This window comes from Ovis aries, chromosome 7 (genome assembly GCF_016772045.2).
Source record: "Ovis aries strain OAR_USU_Benz2616 breed Rambouillet chromosome 7, ARS-UI_Ramb_v3.0, whole genome shotgun sequence".
Classification (NCBI taxonomy): domain Eukaryota; kingdom Metazoa; phylum Chordata; class Mammalia; order Artiodactyla; family Bovidae; genus Ovis; species Ovis aries.
The window spans coordinates 15,843,189-15,860,312 of record NC_056060.1 but is presented as its reverse complement, the minus strand read 5'-3'; the positions used below and the strand labels follow the sequence as shown (position 1 = coordinate 15,860,312).

Sequence of the window (17,124 nt, the reverse complement as noted above, 5' to 3'; positions counted from 1 at the left end):
TTGAGTGTTTCTGTGATATGCCCCTCCCCACCCTGGTCAAGGTCAAGGCTCTCATGAGCTCTCTCATGAGCATATGTGCAACAGCCTCCCCAGTGGTCCCCTCTAAGCCATCTTCCACAGAGCAACTGAAGAAATCCAGCTGGAGTATACACCAGCTCAACACTACCATCCTTTTCCCACCCTGCTCAAGGTTCCCACGGTCTGCAGAGTGAGGCCACTCACCATTAGGCCCTGCCCACCCCTCCAGCTTCTCCCTGGCACCTTGGCTCCAAATTACTCATAGTCCCTTCAGTACAGTATGCCCTTTCATTACTCTCTGCCTTTGCCCATGCTGTTCCTTCTCCCAGCAATACCCTTCCCTGTCTTGTCTATCCAACAAACTTCTATTCATCTCTCAAAACCCTGATATGACAGCTCCCCTCTCATTCTGAAGCTTCTCTGATCTCTCAAAGAGTTTAACGCCCCCTGAGATTTTCTTCTCTTGTCAACACAGCCTTGCACTGATGAAAGGGCTGCCTCTCCTGTTACCCTGTGTGTCTGTGGAGAGTAGAAGAGTGCCTCCGTTTTCTCTGCATCTCTGTCACCAAGCGCAGGGCCTGCCCCTTGCAGACATGTAATATATACTTACTGAAGGTGTTCTACGCATGCCTGGCCTTTAGTAGTGCCCTGCCCACCCGCCATTCCCCTTCCAGAAGTGTCACTCTTGCAGGGCTGGACCACGTCTTGCACTTGTCTCCTCCACTGTGCTCCCTATTTCCTGGGGGTGGAGGTCTAACAGAGCACCCAGCTGCTGCACCCCACCACCTGGGACACCTCTTGGCTGACCTCAGGCCCCCTTTGTACCTTGGAAGGGAGGAGATTGACTTCCACGATGTGCAGGGCTGCCATGCGGGACGCTGCCAGGCTGATGGTTTTCTCCAGGAAGAACAACGTGCCAGGGACCAGCAGCCACTTCCAGAAGTTGGGCCCATGCAGGATGAGCAGGAGCCACATGGGGAGGTAGGACAGGTGGGTCCAGTAGAACACCTGTGGGAGATGGGGGAGTAAAGGTGTCAAGGCATGGGGGTGGGACAGAGCCAAGGTTCACGGTCACCTTCAAAGCCAGGACTGTGCCCAGAGCCTTGGCTATACACACCCTCTCCTGGGAACAGGCTTGTGTAGAAGATTGGGGGTGAGAAGCTTTGTTGCCTCTTTGTTCTGAGGGCCTGGCTCAGAGAGTCTGTAAGTAAAGATTCTTGGCGCTAGTGGCAAACACCTGGAACATCTGCCTGGATGTGTTATGGGCAGGGTGAACTGTCCCCTCTGATGGGCTCATCAACACCAGTGTCCCAACTCACTGACCCTTTCTCAGGGGGAAGGAAGGAAAGAGAGCAATGATGTCCTGGCAGTAGAGAAGAAAGAGCAAAGCCCTGAGTTTTAATACCTGCTCTGCTACTAGCTGTGTGGTCTCGGCCTGGTAAGTTACTTCTATGAGTCAGATTCCTCGTGGGTCAAGTGAGGATGCTGATTATGACTTCAATGGATCATTGCTGGCTCAGAGTAGGTGATTGTGTATATATATATATATGTATGTCTATTTCTGCTATGACCAAATCAGTCCAGGGGGACACACTCTCCAAATAGATCCTTTGGGACCTTTTATATCTCCAGGAGGCTAGAGAGAGGGAAGCAAGGCTAGACCTAACACCTGTAGAGCACCCACGTGCCAGGTGTGTATCGTTATTGACTTCACCTGTATTATCTCATTTAATTTCTAAAATAACTGCAAAGGTAGAGAATCACAGCTCCGCTTTACTGATGAGGGCAGTGGAATGACCAATAAGGAGTGGGGTGGGGATTAGAGCTCTCAAGAGCTTGTTTCTTGCCCTCTCTGTGCCATCTTGAGCCTAGTTTAATCCAATTAGAGCAAGAGGATAAGCCAGAAAAAAAGGTAGAATCTTCTAGAGCAGAACATTTTCACTCGCCAGACATACATCACAGTTCAGTGGCAGAACCCAAGTCACATGTCCACAGTATGCAAACCACCTGGAACTTCCTGGGCTCTATAAGTTGGAGGAGGCACAGCATGAAATGAAGGTGGGTGACTCACTTTGCTGAACAACAGAAACCAACTATACTCCAATAAAAATTAATTTTTTTAAAAAAAGGAAGAAAGGAAGGTGGGAGCCCAAGATAGGCCAGGCAAAGGGGAAAGGCTGGGGCACCTCAAAGTGGCCACTCCTGCGGACACAGGAGCTGGAGCAGGCGAACATGAGGAGCAGCAGCAGGAGCAGAGCCACGCCAGTCGGGGAGGCCGAGCCGTGGACCCAGCCGATGCCAGGCCTCGTGGTGAGCAGGAGTTCCCAAAACTGGAAGGGCATGGCCTCAGACTGAGCCCGGAGCGCTGGGGATGAGTACAAGACAAGCTCAGCCCACTGCACCTTCCTGCTGGGGTTCCCACTTCTCCCCATCCAGCTTATCCAGGACACCCTTCTCTGCCCACCGGGACACATGGGTGGGATAAATTAGTGGTTTGTGGAAAGCCCAGATTCCTCCCCAACCCCAGCCCCAGGCTACTCACCGAAGTTCACCACGTGGGCCACGGTGTGCACGAGGGAGAGCCCAACCACCACGTAGCCCATAAGCTGGTGGAACTGGATGTTGTGATCCAGCGGCAGGACCTGAGCCAGCCACGTGGCCCGGAGCCACGTGAGGCAGCGCCTGAGCATCAGCACCTGGCCGAGCAAAGCGGTAGAGAGCCCATCTGTCTCGCTCTCTAACCTGAGGCCCTCCTCTTCGCAGCAGCGTCTCCCTGCCTCCCCCTGAGACGGCTGTGCTTACGGGTGGGCGGGGCTGGAGGCGGGGCAGGGCTGGAGGCGGGCGGAGCTAGGGGACATCACCACCTCCCCTGCCCTCAAGTCTTCGATTGCTGCCCTAGATTCATAGCTGGGGTCCCAAAGTAGGACCTCCAGAACTGGGCAGGGAAGAAGAAAATCTTAGGAATGTCTGTTTGTATTCCTTTTATCTCAACACGTGGGAAGCACATAAGCTTTTACTAATATTTAGGCTCAGTGTAGACACGGAGTCCTCATTTAGTCATAGGTCAGACAGGCACCATGTCCCATGTAGTTCTTGAGATGTCCTGAGGGGAGACGGCACTTTTCAAGGGGCTTATGGCGAGGGCCCTCTCCCTTACTCATTTGCTTTAATTTATGCCTGTCCTATTGTGCGAATTTGCGGATTACATTAACTGCTTTTAATTTAAGTAAGCTAACTACCCCTCAGAAAGGACAAGTAGCTTAAAAAGATTCCCCACAGAGAAAATGCAGATTGAAAATAGTGTTAATAAGGGAAGAGCAAGTGACCACAAAAGTGAGTCATGTGTGTCCCATTCCTGGTGTGAATTCTCTGTAGCCAGTTATGAGGTTAAAAATAAAACCCACTCTAGTAAGAAGATGATAGTGTCAAAAGGAGTATTTGAACTAGAGATGTACATCTCTGATCATTAAAGATGAACCTTGCCTTATATTGTGCCTAAACCTATTGGCTAACAATAACAGGGCATGCATACAATTATAAGTGAGCATATATTGGGTAATTGGAAGGGGTTTTTGTTTTTTGCTTATTTTTGTTGTGTTTTATTTCATTCCAGTTGTAGAAGTGTGTTATCAAATGCACTTGGAGACCTCAGGCTCTGGTCCAGAGGATCACGTTCTGGCATTCAAGGCCTCTTGAAGTATTCTCTTTCTGGCTGCAGCCCTGCACAGGACCTAGCCTGACCTCCTCTGGGTCTACCATAGGGTTATTGTGAGAGTCAGTAACCCTATGGAAAGTGCTTAGCACTGTGACTGCTACATAGCAAGCACACAAAAATGCCAGCTGTATTATTTACCTGCTGTGTGACAACAGACCACTCGCTGCTCCTCCCTGAGCCTTAGTCCCCACCGCTGAGTGTTGGCCCAGTGGATTTCTAAGGTGCCATCCTGCGCTGCCAATGCAGGTGTCCATGCATGGGTCATTTAGTCTGAGAGGAGCCTACATCAGTCCCCCTGCCTGCTTCCCTGTGTTGTGCCCGCAGAGCCCTACCGCGATGAAGCTGCAGTCAAAGTTGAGGCACTGGCCGCAGCCCTTGGCCACCATGATGCTGGCTCCCAAGCCCCGGTGGGCATGAGCTGCCAGAGCAAACAGCAGCACGTGGAGGCCCACAAAGACGGCCAGGCAGAGCGCGTGGCTGCGGTGGTTGTGCCAGTAGGCAGAGGTCAGCGGGCGAGGTTGGCGCCGGTGTCGCTGGGGAGCTGGAGGCGTTAGCCAGTGAGCAGCGCTGTAAGAGAGGACTCCACTCAGGGGGACGCGGGGCGGCGGGGACCACCGGAGTGGGGGGACCTGGAGACGCGCTCCCTCTGCAGCCGCTAACTCTTGGGACCATCGGGGCAAACAGGCCGGCTTGCTTTCACATCAGGAAAGGGAGGTCAAGTGACTTGCTTACAGTCACTCAGCGAGGTAGAACTGGGATCAATCTCCTGTCTGTCTGATACCACACCCACCACATTTTTTTTTTTTTTTTACTATCTCGAGTGGGGAGACAATCATAACGGATGGAAGAATCTGAGAAATTTTTGAACTTAATACACAGAAAGAATGAAGCACAAAAGCGGCACTATTCCGAACTTGGAGTCAGACAAACTTAGGTCTGTTGTTATACTTTTTCTATATTATTTTCTCCACAGCGCCTATCAAATTTGTGCTTGTCTAGTTTATGTACTTGTTTATTGGTATAAATTACCTGTCTCAGCCTGGAATGCAGCCCCAGCAGAGCTCTGCCATTACTGAGAACAAGGCTTGGTACAGAGTAGCTGCTCGAACAAGTTGAATAAATAACTGTCTTTGCTAATTATTTGTGTGCTCCTAGGCGGGTTACTTGGAGAAGGCAATGGCACCCCACTCCAGTACTCTTGCCTGGAAAATCCTATGGATGGAGGAGCCTGGTGGGTAGCAGTCCATGGGGTCGCTAAGAGTCGGACACGACTGAGCAACTTCACTATCCCTTTTCACTTTCATGCATTGGAGAAGGAAATGGCAACCCACTCCAGTGTTCTTGCCTGGAGAATCCCAGGGACGGCGGAGCCTGGTGGGCTGCCGTCTATGGGGTCGCACAGAGTTGGACACGACTGAAGTGATGCAGCAGCAGCAGCAGCAGCAGGCGTGTTACTTCAGGTGAAATAACTTTAACGTCTTTTTGTTACTTCATTCTTTGTGTAACCTCAATTTTCTTTTCCATGCTTGCAATGATACACTTGTAAAAATGCCCAGCACATAGTTGGTGCTTAATATCGAGTTGATTCTTAAGGAACCCTGTAGAAAATGCACGCATGACAACAGCTGCCCAGCAGAGGGCAGGACAGACCTTTGGCCCCAAGAGAAAGCGGGCGGAGGAGCTAAGCTGGGCCAGGGAGGGAACCCGAGGGGCGGGGCTGGGTGGCGCCGACCAGGGCGGGGCAGGGCCAGGCCGAGGGATCATCCTTGTGCTCAGGCCACACTTCGCACCTGGCGTCTAATCCCGGCACGGGCTGAGTCCCTGCACCAGACAGGGCGGTACCTGATGGTCAGGTTCTCCATGACCTCGGGGAAGCGCTGCAACTCGTCTCGGAGCTCCTCGAAGGTGATGGTGCCGCTGCAGTCCTTGTCGGCTGACTCGAAGAGCGCCAGCGTCAGCTGGTCTAGCTTCTCCTGGGGCAGCGAGATGGCGCTCTCGTACAGGCACGACTGCAGCACGGTGCGCAGCTCGTCAGGGTCGATGGAGCCGCTGCCTGTTTCAGGTGAAGTGAAGCCTAGTGGGGACCTGCACCCACCAGCCTCCCGCCTCACTGGGTACTTGCAAACTCCCCCCTGCCTTGCACAACCCCACATCGTGGGGTTAACTTCCTGTTTGTTCAGGTTTTTGCCAACCTGATGTCTTGAGGAGTAAAGACCAGGCAATCAAAGGACACATGGCACCTCCAGCTCACAAACCTTCCATGGCTCCCTACTTCTGGGCTCAACAGAGGCAAACACCTTCCCAAGCATGGAGAATCTTTGGCCTCAGCGCATGCCTTCCTCTAGAATCTGCAGCCTCCTCTCTAAGTACCACTCAACTTCCAAGACCATCTGCCCAGAAGATACACTTGCTTACTTAATCTATAAGGAGCTATGTGCCCAGAGCCCCAGGTATTCAGAGGCAGATTGTATATGAGGTGGTAGTGAAGAGGTTTCCCTTTGTTCCCCAATGTGTAGCAGATTCTGCTCATCCCTCCATGTTGTCCTGAGAGGCCACAGTTTGTCCCTCAAGTCCAGCGTTATGACCTTATGTAAACATGAGTGGCTAAGAGTGATGTGAAAAGGAAGCCAAAAGTACAGTTGCCTCTCAGTATAGACAGGTTCCTCATCTGCAAATTTGATCACAGTTGGTTGAATCTGTGGATGCATGAACCCACAGGTTATCAAGAGTCAACTGTATGTCTACATTTGATATAAAGGACTTGAACATCCATGGGTTTGGGTATCCACAGGGATCCTGGGATTAACTTGAGAAACAACTGTATCAACTGAGATGGGATCTGAGGCATTTTTTTTTTCTGTATATATTTTTATTCTTCATAAGTAGTAGGACACTTGATTAGAAATTTCTTGACTTATTTTGGATATAGACACACGTGAGGTAGCAATAACACATAAGGGTAAGCTTCTGCCCCTTACTGTGTGATGGTGGGCTATAAGTCCTTTAGAGTCTTGTGACTTTGTTCATCTCTAAAATGGGGCTTGCCTGGAAAATCCCATGGACAGAGGAGCCTGGTAGTCTGCAGTCCATGGGGTCGCTGAGAGTCGGACACAACTAAGCGACTTCACTTTCACTTTTCACTTTCATGCATTGGAGAAGGAAATGGCAACCCACTCCAGTGTTCTTGCCTGGAGAATCCCAGGGACGGCAGAGCCTGGTGGGCTGCCGTCTATGGGGTCGCACAGAGTTGGACACGACTGAAGCGACTTAGCAGCAGTAGCAGCAGCATTCCTCCCTTTCAGTGTTGGTTCAAGGATAATAGATAATTATAAAGCAGAAAGGACTGATGCTGAAACTGAAGCTCTGGTATTTTGGTCATCTGATGCGAATAGCCAACTCATTGGTAAAGTCCCTGATGCGGGAAAGATTGAGGAAAAGAGGGGGTCAGAGCATGAGATGGCTGGATGGCATCTCCAATGCAATGGACATGAACTTAGCAAACTTCAGGAGATGATGAGGGACAGGGAGGCCTGGCATGTTGCAGTCCATGGGGTCACAAAGAGTTAGACACAACTGGGCGACCGAACAACAACAATGCAGTATTTGGAAGAAAGCAGCTACACATAAATGAAAGTCTTTTTGGTACTGTGATCAATACTTGGGCCAAAGCCAAAGCCTGAAATCACAGTACAGTGCAGAGTCTAACACACCACTCTCCAGTCACACCTCCTGTCCTTCAGCTCAGGCAAGAGCCCAAGCCAAGAGCCATCATGGGCCATACTTTAAAGAAAACCTTAGTAAAGCTCTGCCAAGAAACTCGTGAACCCTGGACCAACTTGTTTCCTATCGCACTCCTCAGGGTCCATGTAGCCCCCAGGAGGAGTCTGAGATTTAGCCCGTTTGAAATGACCTATGGAGGCCTTTTCTTAACTACTGACGAATTCTAAGGGATGAGGGTATGAACCAAGGTGTGTCCAGATATTATTAATCTTGGACACGTTCAGAAGGCGATCCATGACTATGCCCAAAAGGCACTGCAAGCTCCCACTAAAAATGCAAAGGAAGGAGCCGTTCCTTCACAAATAAATCCAAGGACCAGGTTCTTAAAACCTGGAAAGAGGGAGCCCTCCAACCCCAAGGCCAACTATTGCACAGGATGGGTTGAAGCCTTCCCTATCTGATCCAAAAAGGCTATGGATGTCTGTATGTCTCTTTTAAAAGAAACAGTTCCTTTATTTGGACTTCCAAAGTCCTTCCAAAGTGATAACAGGCCTTTTTTTGTAGCCAAAATCATACAGGAGCTAGAGAAACCCCATAGGCCAGAGGGCCGTGCCCAGGAGCACAACAGCAGCTGCTTTGAGCTTTCCCGGGTGCAAATCCAGCCCTGTGACTCCTCTCAGTGCTCGTCAGTGGCTCCCCACTTATTGTACTGAGATCCAAACCATGACCTCTGGGGCCTGCCCAGTCTGGCTTCACCAACCACCCCAGTCTCACTGGGTGCCTTTTTCCCACTCAGACTCCCTTCCTTTGATGATTCTGGGCTTTCAGAGACTCTTTAAGCCACAAAGTTGCCAATGATGTAAGAACCAGGATAATTATTGCAGTGTCATTTATAATGCCAAAGTAAGGACGGAGAACAATGGAAGTCTCCATTTTGGAAATGGTGTTTGAGTAAATAAGCAACAACTGATCCCTGTAAAGGTGTGTCCTGAGCTAGGCATTGTTTTGAGTTTACATAACTAATTTAATCCTATCAACCTCACAAGTACTTACTATTATGATGATCATTATTTTCATGTGATACATGGGGAAATTAAAGCATGGAAAAGTTAAGCACTTTGTCTAGGGTCAACAACTGGCAGAGCTAAGACTTGAACCTGGGTAACTTGGTCTCAGAGTCAGAGATCTTAACTACTAGGCTGTGCTTCATGGAATCAGTGGGTCAAAGTCACACAGTAGCATATAACACAGTCACTACAAATGCTGCTATAACTCCATTGAGTTTCCCCTTCACACCTGTTAGATAGCTGTTATCAAAAAAAGAAAAACAGAAAAAAGAAAAGTATAAGTATTGGAGAAATTGGAACCTTTATGCATTGCTGGTGTGAATGTAAAATGGTGCAACCACTGTGGAAAACAATCAGGTAGTTCCTCAAAGAAACAAAAAGAATTGTCCTGTGATCCAGCGATTCCATTTTTGGGTACATGCCCAAAAGAACCGAAAGCAGGGTCTTGAAGAGATATTTGTGCTCCCATATTTATAGCAGCATTATTCACAATAGCCAAAAGGTAGAAGCAACCCAAGTGTCCATTGACAAATGAATGGATAAACAAAATGTAGTATATGCATTCAACAGGTCATATTCAGTCTTAAAAAAATAATGAAGGCCTGTCACACGGTACAACATGGGTGAACCTTGGGAACATTATGCTAAGTTAAATAAGCCAGTTACAAAAGGACAGCTATTATACAATTTCATTTATATAAGGTGGCTGCTGCTGCTGCTGCTGCTAAGTTGCATCAATCGTGTCGACTCCGTGTGACCCCATGGACGGTACCCCACCAGGCTCCCCCGTCCCTGGGAGTCTCCAGGCAAGAACACGGGACTGGGTTGCCATTTCCTTCTCCAATGCATCAAAGTGAAAAGTGAAGGTGAAGTCGCTCAGTCGTGTCTGACTCTTAGCCACCTCATGAACTGTAGACTACCAGGCTCCTCCATCCATGAGATTTCCCAGGCGAGAGTACTGGAGTGGGGTGCCATTGCCTCTGATAAGGTAGCTAGAATAGTCAAATTCTTGGAGAAGGGGGCAGTAAGGAGTTATTGTTTAGTTGGTACAGTGTCGGTCTGGAAAAATGAACAGGTTCTGCAGATGGATGGTGGCGATGGTTGCACAACAATGTGAATTTAGGTAATGCTTCTGAACTATACACTTAGAAATGATTAAAGTGATAAATTTAATATTATGACTATTTTACTATAAAAAATGACATTGTAAAGCAATACAGTCTTATATGAACAATTGTTTATATTGTTGAGTGAAGAAAGGCAGTGTATATAGTATTATAATCCCATTTTGTTTTTAAAAAACGTGTGATGAATATGTATATGCGATCAGTTATAAGGCAGTATAGAAAAATGCAATGGGTGATTTTTGCTTTCTTTTTAAAACCATTCTATATTGCCTAAAATGTTCATAGTGGGCTATTACTATTATTAAAAAGCAACAAACCAATTTCTTTTTTCAAACATGGAAAATAACAAAGGAAAGTTCTGGCTTCTCGTGAGTTGAATCAAGGGCATTTGTCTGCCTGCCAGTGTCCCACCCTCTCCCCCAACAAAAGGGGGATGAGGACCAGAAACTGGGCAGGGAACCCACAGAGAGAGGGAGAGGAAGCTGTTGGCGTCCCCTGGAGACATTAGCCCAGTGCTGGGTAGTCACTGAGATGGGCCCGCTCCCTTTGTCCCTCCCTCTGAGTCCTCCCATCCCACAAAGGATGCTTACCGTCGACGTCATACACCTGGAAGAGGAATTTGAGTTTGTCCATGGGGCTGCCGTGGATGAGCAGGGTCAGTGCCTTCTGCAGCTCCTGAAGTGTGATGGTGCCACTTCCATCCGAGTCAAACAGGATGAAGAATCTCTCAGCAAAGAAAGACTGTGGCCAGAGGAGGATGGGAGATGGGTACAAATGTGGCCATGGAGCCTGGGCTTTGAATTCATTCACTCTGTGTGTGTGTGTGTGTGTGTGTGTGTGTGTGTGTACATGCCATGGGGTGGCGGGATTCAGGGAGGACTCAAGTGACTGAAAATAGCCTGCGATCTGCCCAATGAAGCCACACTAGGGGACAGTGTCCATGGCCCATCCTGTCGGCTGAGAACAATTCTGGGCTCTGGTAGGAGAACTGTTCAGATCCCTGTAGCGAGGCTAGGCTTGTGTCTAGGTCCTGGGCCCCCTTCTGGCTCTCCGGCCTGGTAATTTGCAAAGGTTCTCTGTCTCCACAACCCACCGCTCTCATCAGCCTTGCAGTCCAGACCTCTGGTGGCCCCTTACTCAACATGGGGAAAAGGTCAGATTGAGTGTCCCCCTGCAGGCTCCTCCCAGGTCCTGTCTTTTTCCCCTTAAGGTGACCCTGGTGACAGTGAAGCCAGGAAGGATTTATAAAGAAGGTGCCACTTGAATACCTTTGTCATTGCCTCATTTGGGCTGCCTATAGCCTACAGTTAAATGTTTTTAATGTAGAGTTGTTCTTAACAGCACTTGTTCTCAGTTGCTGGTACACTCACTCCACTCATCATTCAACCATTCATTCATTCAAGAATCATATCAGCACAAGCCCTGGCTTGCCAGGCAGGCTTTGTGTTAGGCACTGAAAACAGAAATTAAGAAGACAGGCGGGGTCAGTGTCAGATATGCCAGGCCGAGATTCACTCCTTGAGGCAGGGAGAGGAGCCTGAGGGCTTTAGTGTCTGATCTAATTCACAAGCATGAGGTCTACTGTGGCCAGTCAACCCTGCCTTGGCTTCACTCTTTTTCACCTGGGTCCCTTTAGTAATGCCTTTATCACTCTCCCGATATTCTACCATCCTGAATGGCCTTCATCTTAAGATATCTTACAGCCCCTATTAGGCAGAAGGCCTTTTTTCCCTTCCCCATATTGACTATGAAAGGAGACAGTGTTTAGGGTTCAAAGCAGTGCCCCTGGTACCACCAGCAAGTGAGGGGCCCTCCTATCCAAACAGGGGCATTCAAATGTTATGGGGATGGGCAGAGGACACCAAGAGAGAGGACTAGGGATGGTGTGGCAGTGCCAACAGGACTTTAATGGATACAAGCCGTGGAAAATTTTGTTTTTTTGGCAGGAAACTTAAGCCTTGGCATCACCTCTGCCCATGAGGCTGGCGGTAAATGTAAGGTCAATAATATTTCTTAAGATTTGACAAGCTACTGATTTCCAACTTCATGTGTTGTTTGGAAGATCCCAGGAGGCCATGGCTACCACCATGGATGAAGGGCCCTGGTAACAGAGACAGAAATATCCTCTGGCCCTGCTAAGGAGTAGAGCCTCAAGCCCAAAGGAATCTGAGAAGCAACTTTTCCTTCCTTGTGAGGTACTGTGTCCTGCAAACCAGCTTGCTCCTCCTCTACAAAATATGAGCACAGGGCACCCACTTCTGGAGCAGACACTTGCCTCTTTCACCTTCAGGGCTTTTTTGAAGTCTTGCAGGTTGATTTCCCCATCTTCTCCTGCAATGGTCTTAAACTGATGCGTCACCCACTGAAGCCACTTGGCGTCCTCCTCGGCATTCATGGTGCTGGAAGACAAAGGAGACAGGTGTGTGGGTTTGGGGTGTTCAAGGGCTCAGGAGGCCTCACGGTGGCCCAGGACCTCTGTCTTCCTACAGCTGGGGTCTCGGGCTTCCCATGTGGTTGAACTAGCTTCAGGGTGGGAGCAGTGCTTCCCCACAGCTGCTTCTTGATGTCTTTAAGTCTCTTCCTTCTATCTAGGGCATTGGCTGACCCAGGCTTAAGTCTCTTTAGGTTCTGGGATGACAGGGCCCCAGTGAACTGGGCCGCAGACTATGGGCTTAAGTTCAGAGAATGGCTCGCTCCATGGGTGTTATTAACATGGTGACAGTGACATCCCACCTCACATTTACCCGGCTCTTTACTGTGTTCTGAATCCTTCCCACTCATTCTTTGCTTTGGTCCTTGTTACCGAATGTAAAATATTCGGCTGCTCTGAGCTTCCTTCCTCCCTAAGACATTTTACAGGGAGGAAACAGGCTCAGAGCACTTCAGTTATTTAGCAGACTTTATTCAGCAGGTCAGCTCCAAGGCCAGTGCTTTTCCCATCAAACCCAAGAACCTCCACCCTCTGCCTGAACATTTCAAGTATAAGCCATGCAAGGGCTGAGACCGAGAGCTTGACTCTCCAGGTCCAGGATGTATCAGCAATGTCACAAGGGCATCAGTCATCATAAACCCTCACAGATGGGCTAACTATACTGTGATGAGAATGGAGATTAACACTTTCTGTGGCATCAGAACCCAGCAATCCAAACTTGAGTCAATGATGAGTCAGTGAGTGAGAATTTATGTCATCTTATTCTCTAAACTTCCTTTGTGAGAATGGCTTTTGTCTATATCTCATGAGTTTAATATAACTTTAAATCAATCTTCATTATCTGCAGATTCCATATATGGAAATAAGCCTACTTGCTAAATTTATTTGTAACCCCAAATCGATACTTGCAGCATTTCTGAGGTCACCGTGGACATGGGTAAGGTGGGAATGCATTTGAGTCGCTCAATGTGCATGTTTCCTATTGAGGTCAACACAAGCAACAGTCTGCCTACTTGTCTCAGCTCTCAGACTATAAACAAATGGCTTTCCCACAATCTATTTAGCGTTGTGTGTTTCACATCTTTGCACTCTTCATTGGTGATTTCGCTCTTTAAAGTGGCCCCCAGGAGTAATACAAAGCACTGTCTAGTGTTCCTCAGCACAAAAGGCTGTGATCTGCCTTATGCAGAAATTACATTGTTAGATAAGCTTTGTTCAGACACGAGTTCTAGTGCTGTTGACCGCAAAGTCTATGTTAACGAGTCAACAATTTCTGCTTTTAAAGGAGTCTTTAACCAGAAACACACATAAAGCAAAATCATATATTGATCATTATATGAAACTTTGTGCTCATCAGCTGGTAGGAATCAAATCCTGTATTTATTTCCCCTAGGAATAAAGGTACAGAATTTCCTCATTCAGGGTTTGTGGTGACTTTACAGAATACAACTACCACAAAAAATGAGAATTAATTGTATATACAAATAAGATTAAAAATAAATGAGTTAAAGTGAAATGAGTCAGAGAAAGACAAATGTTTTATGATACCACTTATATGTGGAATGTAAAAACTAAAACATACTATGAACATAATGGAAAAGAAACAGATCCGCAGATATAGAGAGCAAACTAGTGTTTACCCATAGAGAGAGGACAGGTGGAGAGGAAAGATAGAGGTAAGGGGTTAAGAGGTACAAACAATGTATAAAATAAGCTACAAGGATATATTGTACAACACAGGGAATGTAGCCAATATTTTTAACTATAAATGGAGTATAACCTTTAGAAAAATGAAATAAATGGGCTTTCACTTAAGAAACTAGAAAAAGAATAAAACACATACATACACAAATAGAAGGATAGACTCAAGTATAAAATCTGAAATTAAGAAACTAGAATACTGGAAAAAAAAAGGTCAAAATGATAAACTGATTTTGGTTACAGCAATGGTTTTACAGATGCATGCATATGTCAATACTCATCAAATTGTTCATTTTAATAATTGTACATCAATTATGCCTCAGTATAATGAAAAAAGGGCTTCTTCCCTAGTGGCTCAGGTGATAAAGAATCTGCCTGCAATGCAGGTGAACCAGGTTTGATCCCTGGGTTAGCAAGATCCTCTAAAGAAGGGAATGGCTACCCACTCCAGTATTCTTGCCTGGAGAATCCCATGAACAGAGGAGCCCAGAAGGCTACAGTCCATGGAGTAACAAACAGTCGGACATGACTGAGTGACTAAGCATCGTGCACATAGTGAAAAAACAAGTTGGCTCTATGATAATACTAAGTAAAAAAAGCATGATTAGAGAAAGTGAAAAAATAAAATATTAATATTGAGAAAGGCAATAGAATCCAGAAAACAGCTACAGAAATATGAGTGTTATGTGCAACCAATTGGTGAACATAGAGAAATGAATTAATTTCAAGAAATAACACTCTGAACAGACCAATAATCATTTAAATAGTAAGGGGGTTAAATGTGAACATTTAAAATAATGTCAGGAAGATGGTGGAGGAATAGGACGGGGAGACCACTTTCTCCCTCACAAATTCATCAAAAGAACATTTCAACGCTGAGTAAATTCCACAAAACAACTTCTGAATGCTGGCAGAGGACATCAAGCACCCAGAAAAGCAGATCATTGTCTTCAAAAAAAGGTAGGAAAAAATATAAAAGACAAAAACAGAGACAAAGGAGGTAGGGCGGGAGCTCCGTCCCGGGAAGGGAGTCCTGTCCTGGGAAGGGAGTCTTAAAAAGAGAGAAGTTTCCAAACACCAGGAAACACTCTCACTGCCGAGTTTGTGGCGAGCCTTGGAAGCACAGAGGGCAACATAACAGGGAAGAAAAATAAATAAATAATTAAAACCAACAGATTATGAGCCCAACGGTAACTCCCCCAGTGGAGAAGCAGCGCAGACGCCTGCATCCGTCACTAGCAAGTGGGGGCTGGGCAGGGAGGCTTGAGCTGCAGTGCTTTTTAAGAATCGGGCCAGAATGCCGCGAGTGTAACCAGAGCGAACTAACTTGGGCTAGCATACCAGATGGTGGGATAGCTACCACGTGAAAAGCTCTAACATAAGACACCACCAGGACCGCGCACAGAACAAAGGACAGAACAGAAATAGCTGGCTGCAGACCATCCCCCTCCGGTGACAGGCAACAGAACAGTAAGGGCTGGAAGGGAGCAATCACAGCCCCAGAGAGACATCTCCTACTAAACTGTAAGCAGGCTTCTTTGCTAAGACTTCTTGGGGTTCTGGACAGTCACCATCTGCCTCAGAAGGGGCGCCAGCGGTACACCCAGAAAACTGAGCAGCAGGCACAGGAAGGGCGATAAGTCGCAGCGACCACACTCGCCAAACACCTGAGCTACTTGGACCTGGGAAAGGCCCAAAACGCAGGCCCAACCGAATCTGCGCCTCTGAGGGCTACCTGAGAGCCAAACCTGAGCAGCTTAGACCAGGGAGGTGCATGCAGCCTAGGGCTGGCCTCAGACGGTTCTTGGCGGAGCAAAGTAGAGCCTGAGCAGTGTGCACTGTGGGCATGTGTGGCTGAAACACTGCGAGCACATGCCAGTGTTATTTGTTTGTAGTATCCCTCCCTCCCAACAGCGCGACTGAACAAGTGAGCCTGAAAAAAAAAAAAAATGTCCACCACCATCCCTCTTGTGTCAGGGTGGAAATCAGATACTGAAGAGACCAGCAAACAAGAAGAAGCTAAGCAGAGGAACCACTTTGGAAGTGACCCCACACTGCCCACAACACCAGAGAAAGTCCCAGATATATCTTTACTATTTTTACGATCATTCTTTTTTTTAAAATTGATGTTGCTGTTTGATTGTTTTTTCTTCTTTTCTTTTTCTTCTTTTTTTAATCTAACTTTAAAAAAATTTTAAGGCCTCCATTTCTCCTTTAATTTTTATTTCTTTAACCTAAACGCTGGACTGGAAGAAGCACAAGCTGGAATCAAGATGGCCGGGAGAAATATCAATAATCTCAGATATGCAGATAACACCACCCTTACGGCAGAAAGTGAAGAGGAGCTAAAAGCCTCTTGATGAAAGTGAAAGAGGAGAGTGAAAAAGTTGACTTAAAGCTCAACATTCAGAAAACGAAGATCATGGCATCTGGTCCCATCACTTCATGGAAAATAGATGGGGAAACAGTGGAAACAGTGTCAGACTTTATGTTTTGGGGGCTCCAAAATCACTGCAGATGGTGACAGCAGCCATGAAATTAAAAGACGCTTATTCCTTGGAAGAAAAGTTATGACCAACCTAGATAGCATATTCAAAAGCAGAGACATTACTTTGACGTCTAAGGTCCATCTAGTCAAGGCTATGGTTTTTCCTGTGGTCATGTATGGATGTGAGAGTTGGATTGTGAAGAAGGCTGAGTGCCAAAGAATTGATGCTTTTGAACTGTGGTGTTGGAGAAGACTCTTGAGAGTCCCTTGGACTGCAAGGAGATCCAACCAGTCCATTCTGAAGGAGATCAACCCTGGGACTTCTTTGGAAGGAATGATGCTAAAGCTGAAACTCCAGTACTTGGGCCACCTCATGTGATGAGTTGACTCATTGGAAAAGACTCTGATGCTGGGAGGGATTGGGGGCAGGAGGAGAAGGGGACAACCGAGGATGAGATGGCTGGATGGCATCACAGACTCGATGGACGTGAGTCTGAGTGAACTCCGGGAGATGGTGATGAACAGGGAAGCCTGGCGTGCTGGGGTCGCAAAGAGTCGGACACGACTGAGTGACTGAGCGACTGACTGACAGACTGGCTATTACTTAAAAAAAAGAAAAGACCCTATTTTTAAAGCAAATGCTATATATATATTTTTGTGTGTGGTGGTTGTTGTTTTTTTTTTTTAATAATTCTTGTGACTTAGTGTTTTCCTTCTTCTTCTTCTTTTCTTTAATACGGTATTTTTGAAAATCCAACCTTTACTCTAGATTTTCAATCTTTGCTTTTTGGTATTTGTTGTCAATTTTGTACATTTAAAAACCCAATCTTCAGTACCAATTTTACCTGAGAGCGAGA

General features: G+C 47.1%; 1 protein-coding gene across 10 annotated transcripts in view; it reads right to left on the bottom strand.

The window, feature by feature from the left end:
• Window positions 1-17,124, bottom strand: part of NOX5 (NADPH oxidase 5) — a 74,836-nt gene that overhangs the window by 31,349 nt on the left and 26,363 nt on the right. For all 10 annotated transcript variants that reach the window (XR_009601335.1, XR_009601334.1, XR_009601331.1 and 7 more), the window contains 7 exons: window positions 11,923-12,046; window positions 10,238-10,388; window positions 5,576-5,786; window positions 4,066-4,300; window positions 2,561-2,714; window positions 2,205-2,383; window positions 844-1,026 (listed from right to left, as the gene is read on the bottom strand). Coding sequence is in view for 4 of the 10 variants with exons in the window: in XM_042252098.2 (XP_042108032.1) it covers window positions 844-1,026; window positions 2,205-2,383; window positions 2,561-2,714; window positions 4,066-4,300; window positions 5,576-5,786; window positions 10,238-10,388; window positions 11,923-12,046 (1,237 nt within the window). In the remaining 6 variants the exon portion in view is untranslated. The remainder of the gene's footprint in view (window positions 1-843; window positions 1,027-2,204; window positions 2,384-2,560; window positions 2,715-4,065; window positions 4,301-5,575; window positions 5,787-10,237; window positions 10,389-11,922; window positions 12,047-17,124) is intronic.